This window comes from Crocuta crocuta, unplaced genomic scaffold (genome assembly GCF_008692635.1).
Source record: "Crocuta crocuta isolate KB4526 unplaced genomic scaffold, BGI_CrCroc_1.0 scaffold95, whole genome shotgun sequence".
Lineage (NCBI taxonomy): Eukaryota > Metazoa > Chordata > Mammalia > Carnivora > Hyaenidae > Crocuta > Crocuta crocuta.
Genome location: NW_027530971.1, coordinates 6223800 through 6235152, shown reverse-complemented (window position 1 = coordinate 6235152; position 11353 = coordinate 6223800). Strand labels below are relative to the sequence as shown.

General features: G+C 45.0%; 1 protein-coding gene across 7 annotated transcripts in view; it reads left to right on the top strand.

The window, feature by feature from the left end:
* The first annotated feature begins 10039 nt into the window (after positions 1 to 10039).
* SUSD1 (sushi domain containing 1) overlaps positions 10040 to 11353 on the top strand; it is a 213353-nt gene continuing 212039 nt past the window's right edge. For all 7 annotated transcript variants that reach the window (XR_013336457.1, XR_013336458.1, XR_013336461.1 and 4 more), the window contains exon 1: positions 10040 to 10139. Coding sequence is in view for 1 of the 7 variants with exons in the window: in XM_077769870.1 (XP_077625996.1) it covers positions 10082 to 10139 (58 nt within the window). In the remaining 6 variants the exon portion in view is untranslated. The remainder of the gene's footprint in view (positions 10140 to 11353) is intronic.

Below are 11353 nucleotides of genomic sequence, written 5' to 3'. Positions count from 1 at the left end.
AGTGCTATTTGTGTTTCAAAACCAGCCCCGTTGTCTTCCCTCCGGGGAAGCTGTCCAGTTCCCTTGCGGCGCCAGCGCTGCCCTGCCTGTCCCCTGTGTCCCTGCCTGTCTCTGTGTACCATACTCGTCCAGGGGACTCCCCCACTTGTGTACATATTTACATGGTACCCTTACTCTACACACCAATTCCGTTTTGCAGTGTAGCTCTTTACTAGACTAAGAGCTCCATGTGAGGTTGTGGCCCATTTTGGGAGTTTGGTATGAAAGTAAAGGAAACCCACCCCATCGAGAACAGACAAGGGCTCTTTATGTAGAGTTTGCTACAGCAAGAGAGCCAGCCTGCATCACTTACATCGATCAGACTCAAAACCAGGCAGAGGTGTATAAAAGCTTGAAGGGAAGGGGAAGGCTTCTGGTGTGCCCGAGTCAGAGGCTGTTGGCATGGCGAGGCTGCAGTGGCTTCGCTAACAGCAGGCATTGCATGGGATTGGTTAGGGGAGTGTATCTGGCTTTCTCTGATTGGCCTACGTTGGAAGCGAGGGCAGCAGTTAGGGAAGCCAGCTGTTATTGATGAAATCCTGACCAATTTGGGCCTCAGCTACAGAGGCTGTGGTTTGACTTCCTGGACTGATGGCTGCAGATTGTGGGTCAGAGGTCTATTTTTGTCTATGGTCTGGCCATTGTCAACCAGTAGATTCAGTCTCACTGGTTACATGTGCTGAATTACACTGAATTGTTATCCAAGGTGCTTCAGGGAGGCGAGAGTGGAGGGACTGAGTGTGAGGGACGTGCGAGCCGCCCAGTTGGGAGAGCAGGAGGGTGTTGGTGGGTGGGTGCGCCAAGCCCAGGGGCTGGAAGGTTAAGAATGGGCGGGGAGGGGTGGAACCAGTTAGTCCTGTTTCTTAACCTTCTCCGGCAGGGCTCTGAGGCGGGAGTGGCTGGGGCCTTGTTGGCTCAGGACTGGCCAGGTTCGGAGGCCAGAAGGAGGCCAGGCAGAGGCCTTGAGAATCTAGGGGGGGCGCTGGGGGAGAGGCCTGGGGAAATTGTTCTTGGTCTGTAAAGTGCACATGATGTCACTAATCACGCATTTCCTAGGCCTGTTCTTCACCCTGTCATCCTGAGTCAGAGCCGCATAGTCACTCTTCATGGTGGGGGAAAGGAGAGCTGGTTGGGGGGAGGGAGGGAGTGGTTTGGGAGTGATCTGTGCTGACAGCTCAGAGCCTGGAGCCTGCTTCAGATTCTGTGTCTCCTTCTCTCTGCCCCTCCCCACTCGCTCTCTGTCTCTCACTCTCAAAAATAAACATAAAAAAAGAAAAAAAGAAAAAGAGCAGTTTTACATAATATGGAAGACTTGGAAATGCCCTTCCAGAGTTTTAGCTGGAAGTTTTAGTTTTAAGCTTGTTTATTTCCTCGGGTCCTTTGCAATGTGTCCACGTATCTCCACAAGTGATCCTGAGAGACAGGATCTCATGAAGCTTGTGCAAGTGGATTTGTTTGGTCTGACTGTGAATAGCGGGGCATTAGATTAAGATTTAAATGCAAGCACTCCATTGTGCTTTTAAACTACCTTCTTCCCTTGGCAGTGGACACAGTCTCTTCATTGTATTGTCAAAGCCCATGTGCTGTTATTTCATTTAAATTGTTGCTTGCATATTGAATACAGACCTAGGGGCTCCTGGGTGGCTCAACAGAGCTAAGCGTCAGACTCTTGATTCTGGCTCAGGTCACGATCTCATGGTTCAAGAGTTCAAGCCTTGTGTCGGGCTCTATGCTGATAGCATGGAACCTGCTTGGGATTCTCTCTCTCTCTCTTTCTCAAAATAAATAAACTTAAAAAAAAAAAACAACAGAGCGAGAGTGTCTTGCTCAGGCTGCCACCCTTCATTCCATCCTGAGCTTTGGCCTACTTGGTGCATGGAAGAGAGGAGGGGGTGCTGAGCAGTCCCAAAAGGGTGAGGATGCTGACCTTCCAAGGTCTGAGTCAGGTGTTACCCAGAAGGCTGGAGGGATGTGAAGAAGGCAGAGGGGGTGATTATGTAAGTTAAGATACTGTGGATCCTAGAATATGACCCCATGAATAGGTAGGCATCTGTCCACACAAAGATATTGCTTTGGGTTTTTGCACAAATGCAGCTCTCCATCACCCTCTTCATTAGTATAATTGGGAGTTGGCTAGCTGTCGGTACTTTCATTTATTCATTAACGGAATTGTTGAGTGGTGGTTATAATAGGGTCTAACATATTCTAATTGCTTTACGTACATTAACTCATTTATTCTTTATTCCTCACAACAGCCATATGAGGTGGGTTTTTGTTATTCTCACATTCAGATTTACAGGAAACCGAGGCCCAGAGGCCTCTCAAGGATTACACAGCCCGCAAGTGGCCTAATGTCTCTTACCCCTGCTCTTAACACTGTGCCAAATAGCAGGCACTGCATCTTGCACGACCTGTTTCTAACAGTAATTGCAACATCGGTGGAAAGAGACATAAATATTCATGTAAATTAGCCCTTTGTCTAGTGCTTTAGAGCTCATACAGCGTTTATATTTCTCATTTAATCCTTGTGACACGATTCCATCTCACAGATTAAAACTAGAGGACTGACAGTTTAACTTGCCTGAGATCACCGAACCAGGGAGCAAGAGAGAAGCCCCCCAGCCCAGCTGGAGACACCAAAAGCTGGCTCGCCCTCTCAGCGCTGAATGTGATTTTAGCTGGCTTAGTGGATACCGAGTGCTGAAGGGGAGTGAATCTAGGTCGTCCTTGCTGGGGGCACAATGACGGGAACAAAAAGGACTTAGCCTTTTTGTCTGTCTAGACTTTGGGGTCCCCATTGTCTCTGTCAGTAGTTCTAGGTATCCCTAGGGTGGGGGATGAGGTTGCGCCTCTTCAGGGACTCTGCATACTACTCTGAAGTAGTGCCTTCAGTTATTGCACGGCAGCCACCTCTTAATGACAGAATTAAGTCATCCTTGACATGGATGTAAAACTACCAACCCCCCCTCCCCCCAAATTCCCCTCAGATGATAGCAAAGGCGTGGTGGTCTTTCTGTTGGCCTGGAGAATTCCCATTTCTCGGGAATATCTTTGTCACCCTGGTCCAGCTATGCTATGCATCAGTTTAGACTTGGTGAAAGGTATCCTCAGTGTTGCCTTTTCCTTCCTCAGGATTCTGAGCCAAGTCTGTGAGGTTGAATCAGACTTGCAGTGCTATTAGTAGTGTGGTCCCCCCGGGAGCTTCTTAGAAATGCACGTTCTCAGACACCCCCCCATACCTACTGAATCAGAATGTTTGAGGATTCTGGCGTCCCCCCACCCCCACAATCTCCCACCTGGGGATTCTGTTTTAACAAGCTCTCCCAGGTGGGGTGACCAGCTGTCTTGGTTTGCACCGTAATGGGGGGTTTTCTGGGTCACAGGACTTTTAGTATTAAAACTGGGATGAAGGGGTCACTCCATCTCCAGGTGATTCTTAACTGAGCTACGGGCTGGGCTGGTGAACAGTGGAGCTGTTGTGTGGTCAGAAGTGACTCCCTGCCCTGTCTTTTCTTGGATTAGGGCTGTGCTTCCTGCCCCTTTCTTTAGGACATGTTGTTCCCCCACAACCCCCAAAAGACTCCTTAGTCCCTCAAGCAATTAGAACTCAGAAGCTGCCATGTAAGGCCCTACAGGCTAGGTTAATTATGGCTGAATAAGAACCTTTAGCTGAGACCCTTCTTCTGGAAACTGCTTTCCCTTCTGCAGGTGGTCTGAGAAGCCTTTGGTAGCCTGCTATGTATCTTGTCTCTCTCTCTCCTTTTTTTTTTCTCTTGAGACAGAGTTTGAGCTGGGGAGGGGCAGAGAGCAGGGGAGATACAGAAACTGAAGCAGGCTGCAGGCTCCAGCTGTCAGCACAGAGCCCATCATGGGGCTCAAACCCACGAACTGTGAGATCATGACCTGAACTGAAGTCGGACGCTTAACAGACTGAGCCGCGCAGGTTCTCCTACATCTTGTCTTTTTTGCTGGTTTGGGGGACAGACATTTATTGAGCCAAACATGCCAAATACTGGTCTTTTGGCTAAATTATTCTTAGTGGGTCATTAAGATAGGGGTTTTGGGATGGTGATGGGGTTTGGAGCCAACGGCCAGGAACGAATTCTTGAAGACGTCTTTGGTGCAAAAAAACGTGATTTTATTAAAGCACGGGGACGGACCTGCAGGCACAAAGAGCTGCACTGGGGTTGAAGAGTGACTGATTTTATACCCTCAGGTTAGGAAGAGATTAGGGACAGCATTAAGTCTCTAAGGAATTTTGGAAGCAAGGTTTCCAGGACCTTGAGGGGCTAGCTGTTGCTAGGAAAATGTCATGTAGTACTGCTTAGGAAGCCTCAGTCATGAGACACTTTGAGATATATATCAGGGGCCACATATTTGGAGTATAATTGCCAACAGTACTTGGGGATTAAAGATAAAGGAGGTTTGCAAAGGAATTTTTATGTGTTTAAGGAGACTCACAGGATCCTGGGGAGGGGGGCTGTCAGGATAATGTTAAGCCAAGGTTCTCTTTTGCCCCCAGCAAAGTGTCATCATTGAGGCAGCTGAGCTCCCAGAGGGAGGTCACTCTGCCTGTTTCAAGGACTTGTCATTGGGCTGGAGGCAGTAAGGGGATTTAATTTTTCATTTGCCTTCGTTCCCACATCACTGCGGCAAGTGCTTCAACCCCCTACATCTTGATGAGGGTGATATTAGGTTTCTGGAGATTAGGCTATGGAGAAGATTGCCTTTTTCTTGCAGTTTACTAAGTTATGGGTAAACTGATGGAGACTCCTGGCCTTCATGCCTATGATCTTTTTCAGTCAACCATTTGTTTTCTTTCCTTTCTTTTGTTCTTGGGCAGCCAGGAGTGTCTGAGGAATATCACACACATCCCCCCGGGGGTTGAGGGGGGCTGCTGTTAGCTTGTACTTTGCCCTCAGCTTGCCTTATGCTCCTTCATCACTTAGGGTGAAGCCTCAGATGATTGGGGGAAGGATTTTGGAGCCCACTTAAACCTTTCTGTTCAAAATGTGGTTCCCCTGGGAGGTGGTTAGAGATGCAAACTATAGGGCCCCACTGGGACAGGCTCAATCAGAACCTGCAGTTTAACACTATCCCCAAATGATTTGAATGCTCTTTAAAATCTGAGAAGCCCAAAGCCCTTGTTTTACAGATGAAAAAAGTGAGACCCAGAGAGTTTCAGTGATTTGTTAAAGGTCATACAATGAATCACACTGAGCTAGATTTAGGATTCAATTCGGACTCTCATCTCCAGTGCTTCCTTTCCCCCTGTATCTGACTGCCTTCTTACAAAGCCTTATTTTGTTTGGTCCCGTTTATTGAATGAACTTGAACTTAATTCAATTTATTTAAAAAACTTTACATTCTGTCCTTCACTAATTCAGACTGGACTTCCTTTAATTTATCTGAGTGGGTGGCACTACTTTATTTCTTAATTTTTGTGTGTGTGTTTATTAGATTCACTCAAGAATTGAATGAAATAATCCTTTTCTATCTGATGTGGGTTTCTGGAACTGGATGTATAAAAATGCTGCCATGTTTATAAAGACAAATGTTCCATATAAGAAAAAAATCAAACATTTTATCGTTTTGTTATTGGTTTCATTAACATGGTATTGATTTCTGTTATTGCACTATATGGACACACTGGGAAGAATGTTTATCATTATATGGTTGATCACAGTGGATTTGTGGACTTGACCAGGATTCATTATTTCAAAAGTATTTCCAGAATTTTGGTTGCATGTGATTATGAATGGACAGTGTTTTACAGCACTGTTTAAAATGTTTTATGTTAAAATGTTGAAATGATTACATATATTTCCCGCATCCTGATGGACATTTAGGTGTGGGGACCCCGTCTCTCTTCAGCTCTGCTGTTGCGCCTGTAATCTGGAGCATCGCTGGCCCATTTCCTCCAGGTTGTACAACTCCGTTCTACCCCAGGGTTAGTGAGGCAGCTGGGTACCCTCCTGCTCCTTATCCATATTTGCACCTAGTTTCTTCCCTTTGAGCCCTGTCCCTGATGCCCGCCTTCGGAAGCACTCATTGGCCCCAGTTCCTCAGCCTTTTGGGGTGAGCTCTTAGCTCTGCTCAGGCCATTCCGCTATGTCCATCTCTTCCATCTTCTGAAATACTGTTGACATCCTCATCTGCCATCATCTTGTTTGCCAAGTTTATGCCTTTCTAGTTCTTTTTTTTTAAAATTTTTTTTTTTTTTTAATGTTTTATTTATTTCTAGGAGAGAGACAGAGACAGCATGAGCAGGGGAGGGTCAGAGAGAGAGGGAGTCACAGACTGAAACAGGCTCCAGGCTCTGAGCTGGCAGCCAGCACAGAGCCCGACGCGGGGCTCGAACCCACGAACCGCGAGATCATGACCTAAGCGAAAGTCGGACACTTAACCGATTAAGCCACCCAGGCGCCCCATATGCCTTTCTAGTTCTTGATGTCATTTGGTGGGGGTGTGGCTTGGAGAATGTATTAAATCTGCAGCGTTTTAATGGAAAGTCTTTCATTTGTAATAAAAAACCTTTTTAAAAATTATTTTATTTTTAAAAATTTTTAATGTTTTATTTATTTTTGAGAGAGAGAGAGAGAGAGAGAGAGAGAGAGAGACAGAGTGAGCAGGGGAGCGTCAGAGAGAGAGGGAGTCACAGAATCCAAAGACAGGCTCCGGGCTCTGAGCTAGCTGTCAGCACAGACCCCGATGCAGGACTCGAACCCATGAACCGAGAGGTCATGACCTGAGTCGAAGTCAGACGCTTAACCAACTGAGCCACCCAGGTGCCCCCAAAAATGTTTATTTTAAAGAGAGAGAGAGGTGGGGGGAGGAAGGGCAGAGAAAGAAAGGGATAGAGGATCCAAAGCAGGCTCTGTGCTGACAACAGTGAGCCCAACGTGGGGCTTGAACTCACGAACCGCGAGATCATGACCTAAGCCAAAGTTGGATGGCCAACCAGCTGAGCCATCCAGGTGCCCCTGTAATAAGAAAACCTTTTATGTATATTTTCTTACAAGTTCTTTTTTACTCCTAATGTTGTGTGTCTGCATGTGCTTTTTTCTTCTCACCAGTTCCACTGAGTTATGAATACTGGTCTTTATGATACAGTGACTTTGGGGAAAGGTTTTTTTTTCCCCCCAATGAATTTGAATATATTTTCTTTTTTTCTTTCTTTTTTAAGATCTTATTTTTCAGTAATCTCTATACCCAATGTGGGGCTTGAACCCACAACCGTGAGATAAAGAGTTGCATGCTCCACTAACCCAGCCAGGCGACCCTGAATACATTTCCTAATTTTTTTTTTTTTTACTAATTCCTGACCCTTTCCACAAATAAACTTCTATTTTCTTTTAGGAATTTTTTCCCCCAAATTTCTTGCATTAAAATTCTAAGGGGTCTGGGNTATCTTCTTAGCCCCGAGAATTGTTTAGGATACTGTTCTGTAGTTCCTAAGTAGGTTTTTTGGGGGACACTCATCTTATGTTTTATTTTGTAGTCCTATCACATGGTTACATGGTAGTCAGATAGTATGTCCTCTACAATCTCTATGTTTTTTTGCACCTTGTTGCATTTTTTGGTAATGGTGTGGGATATAATAAATTTTGTAAATATTCTGAGGTTAATTTAGTATTACTTAGTGATAAGCAGCAGTTTGTCTCATTTCTGTGTTGAACTTGTTTTTTTTTTAATTATTATTATTTTTTAAAATATTTTTAAATTTATTTCTAGGAGAGAGAGAGGCAGCGTGAGCAGGGGAGGGTCAGAGAGAGAGAGAGACACAGACTCTGAAATAGGCTCCAGGCTCTGAGCTGGCAGTCAGCACAGAGCCCGACGCGGGGCTCGAACCCACGAACCGCGAGATCATGACCCAAGCAAAAGTCGGACGCTTAACCGACTAAGCCACCCAGGCGCCCCTGTGTTGAACTTGTTTTATAAGAAAAAGCAGGCATGGTTAACGTACATTACAGATTTTCCTGAACTTACGATTGGATTACATCTAACTTGAAAATCTCCAAAGTCAAAAATGCATTTCATACTCCTAACCTGTCAAACATTGTAGCTTAGCCATGTCTACCGTAAGCCCGCACAAAACACGTTTGCCTATAGTTGGGCAAAATCATTTAACACCAAGCCTATTTTATAATGAAATGTTGAATATCTCCTGTAATTTATTGAATACCGTACTGAAAGCGATAAACAGAATGGCCGTGTGGGTACAGAATGGTTACTGAGCGTATCAGTTGTTTACCTTTCTGAGTGTGCAGCTGACTGGGAGCCACATTTGGCTTTCATTGCCCAGCAGCACAACAGAGGCTCACACTGGGCATCACTGGCCTGGGGAAAGTGTGGTTTCTGCTGAATGTGTGTTGCTTTTGCACCATTGTAAAGTTGAAAAATTGTAAGGTGAACCATCGTAAGTCAGGGACTGTCTATACTTGGAAATCTCCCTGTCTCAGTAGCTTAGAGCAACCCGAGGGCTAAGTCTTTATTACCTGGGTAGCAATGGGGCCAGGGTTAAGATGGAATTCCATGCTGAAAGACTCTCCTCACTAGGCCACTCCTGAAATTACAGACACTCAGAGGACAACGTGATATCCCTCAGAGCCTCAGGTAGAAATTCTTCTTTGATCTTGGGCCATATATCGATCACTGTCTGGTAGATTTGTGTGTGCGTGTGTGTTAGCCTCACACATTTTTGTTACCTGTGTAAGTAATTGGGATCTGGTCATCTGGCTAGGTCCTGGCTATTATATCAAAGGCTTTTTTTTTCCTGTTTATTTATTTTGAGAGAGCGAGAGAGAGGGAGGGGCAGAGAGAGGGGCAAGGAGACAGAGAATCCTAAACAGAGTCCGCACTGACAGCACAGAGCCAGACGTGGGGCTCGAACTCATGAACTGCTGAGATCATGACCTGAGCCAAAATCAACAGTTGGACTCTTAACCAACTGAACCATCCAGGCGTCCCTCAATGACATTTTAAACATATTCATTTTTCCCCTGAAAGAAAAAATGATAGGATAATAGATGAGTTCTTCCTTCCACTTGCTCTTTGAGTCGTAGCAAATAGGATTACAGGTTCCTTTGTCCATTTGGTCAGTAAAAGTATATTGAGTGTTTTTATACTGTGCCATGATGATATGTGGACAAATGACATAATCCCAGAACTTGAGGAGAAGCTCATTAATAAAACGCAGCTGGGAAGACAGAACTGGAATAGTATAAAATAACAAATTAACATGGTTGATGTGGGAATTTACAAGGGTTAGTGGAGCACAGAGGAAGATACATTTAATTTTCCACAAGAATGGAGGAATAGGGAAGACCCTAGGGAGAATGTGATGTTTAAGGTGGGTCTTGAAACAGGAATGGGTGCTAGCTGGAGAGAGAAGGAGGGAAAGGCATTCTAGCTGAAGGAACACCGTGACTACGGCATGAAGCAGGACAGTGGATTAGCATGGTGGGAAAGAGTAGACGGCCTTCTGCCTAGAGAATGTTCTGTGTGGTTTGGGTTTGGAAACAGTGAGGCTTGGAGGGATTAGCTTAGAGTTGGACTGGTAAGAGCTTTGGTTGCCAGGAAGAGATACTTGTACTTTACTCTGTGGTCAGTGAGTAGCTGTCCACAATATGGCATCAGATCTATCTTTTATAATTTTGCAATTCAAAATTTGGTTTTTCTTTCCAAATGTCTACTACCCAAAATATGACTTGTCTAGAGGAGGTGACTGAAGTTTTGTTTTCCTGGGGCGCCTAGGTGGCTCTGTCTGATGAGTGTCCCGACTTCGGCTCAGGTCATGATCCCATGGTCCATGAGTTTGAGCTCCATGTCAGGCTCTGTGCTGACAGCTCAGAGACTGGAGCTGCTTCAGATTCTCTGTCTCCCTCTCTCTCTCTACCCCTCCCCCACTTGTGCTCTCTGACTCTCAAAAAAAAAAATGTAATGTTGAAATTTTCTTTTCCTGAAATATATAATTTATGATTCAGTTTTAGATGTCTGTGCCACTTGCCATGAACATGCTACCTGCAAGCAAACAGAAGGGATGAAGATGTGTATTTGCAAATATGGATTTGTGGGCAATGGGAGGACTCAATGTGTTGGTAAGTTCTGAATCTTGGGTCAAGATGAAAAGTTGAATCAACTAACAAGGTTCTCTAGAGTTGAAGAGCTTAATACTTCCGTGTGGGGAAAACGTTGTTTTGTTCACGTGTTTTTATTATAAGAAGTTTTGTCTGTTATAATATGGCTTTCCTTTAGTGATTCCGCTAATGCCTTTCTTTAGCATTTCCAAGGAAGTATCTTTCATGTTAGAGGGTCATTGAACTTGAATCTTTGGCAACTCTCTGACCTAACACAAATATGAAATGTTTCAAGTCTTGAGTTTAACTTAACTTGAGTGAATATTGCATTTCTAAATTTCTCCTGGTTGTTTTGGTGTAAAATGATTTGTATTAGTAACCTGAGGAAAAACAAAACACAATTGCCTACTGGACTTCTTGCCTAGTGGGTGAAATACTGATGCTTAGAGTTTTATGACCATCAGAATCCCTCCTCCAGATTTTTTGTAGTTGTAGCCCTTTGGGGTCTTGGGTGGCTTAAAGGAATACAAAGACCTTTAGGCTAGGAGTACCTAAGGTTATTTTTTGCTTCACAGTATCCACCATACCATGAGAGTCGGGCAGTATCCAGGATCGAGCCCAACTCAGAGAGAGGGAGAACCTCACAGCATATATCTAACAGTGAATGTTGGGAGAACACAGTTTTCTCTCAGCAACCTTATTACGTGCGGTACAAATGTTGATAGTTGTGCAGTGACAGCGTATATAACCTTGCTGTGATATCTTTGGGTTTTTCTACCTAACAAAAAATAATAATTCTCAGCTTCAAAAGTCATATTCTACTTCACAGATAACATGCTTTCACAGTCACACCTCATTGCCTGTTCCTGCATACTGGAATTGTGCCCCCCTTGACCCTCTTTCTTTAGGATTCTGTCCGGGAGACCGTGGCTGCCTTGCAGTCTGAGGCTCCTGACGCATCTCCCCCATCCCCTCCTCTGGCTGATGGCTAGCAGGGGCTTGGAAATGAGGTTGGAATGGGGCACGGACAAGCCTTTTCTGTTCTTTCCCCTGATGTGGTCCCCTTCCCACGGAAGCTCACCGCACTCTGGTTTCTTCTTTGACTTCTGAATAGAAGCTTCTCCTAATGGGAGGAAGGGGCTTTATTAATTCATGTGGCCACTTGCTCTCAGACACCGGACACTGCGTGTCCCAGCGCTTGGCCTGCTGAGACCACACCATAGCATGCATACATG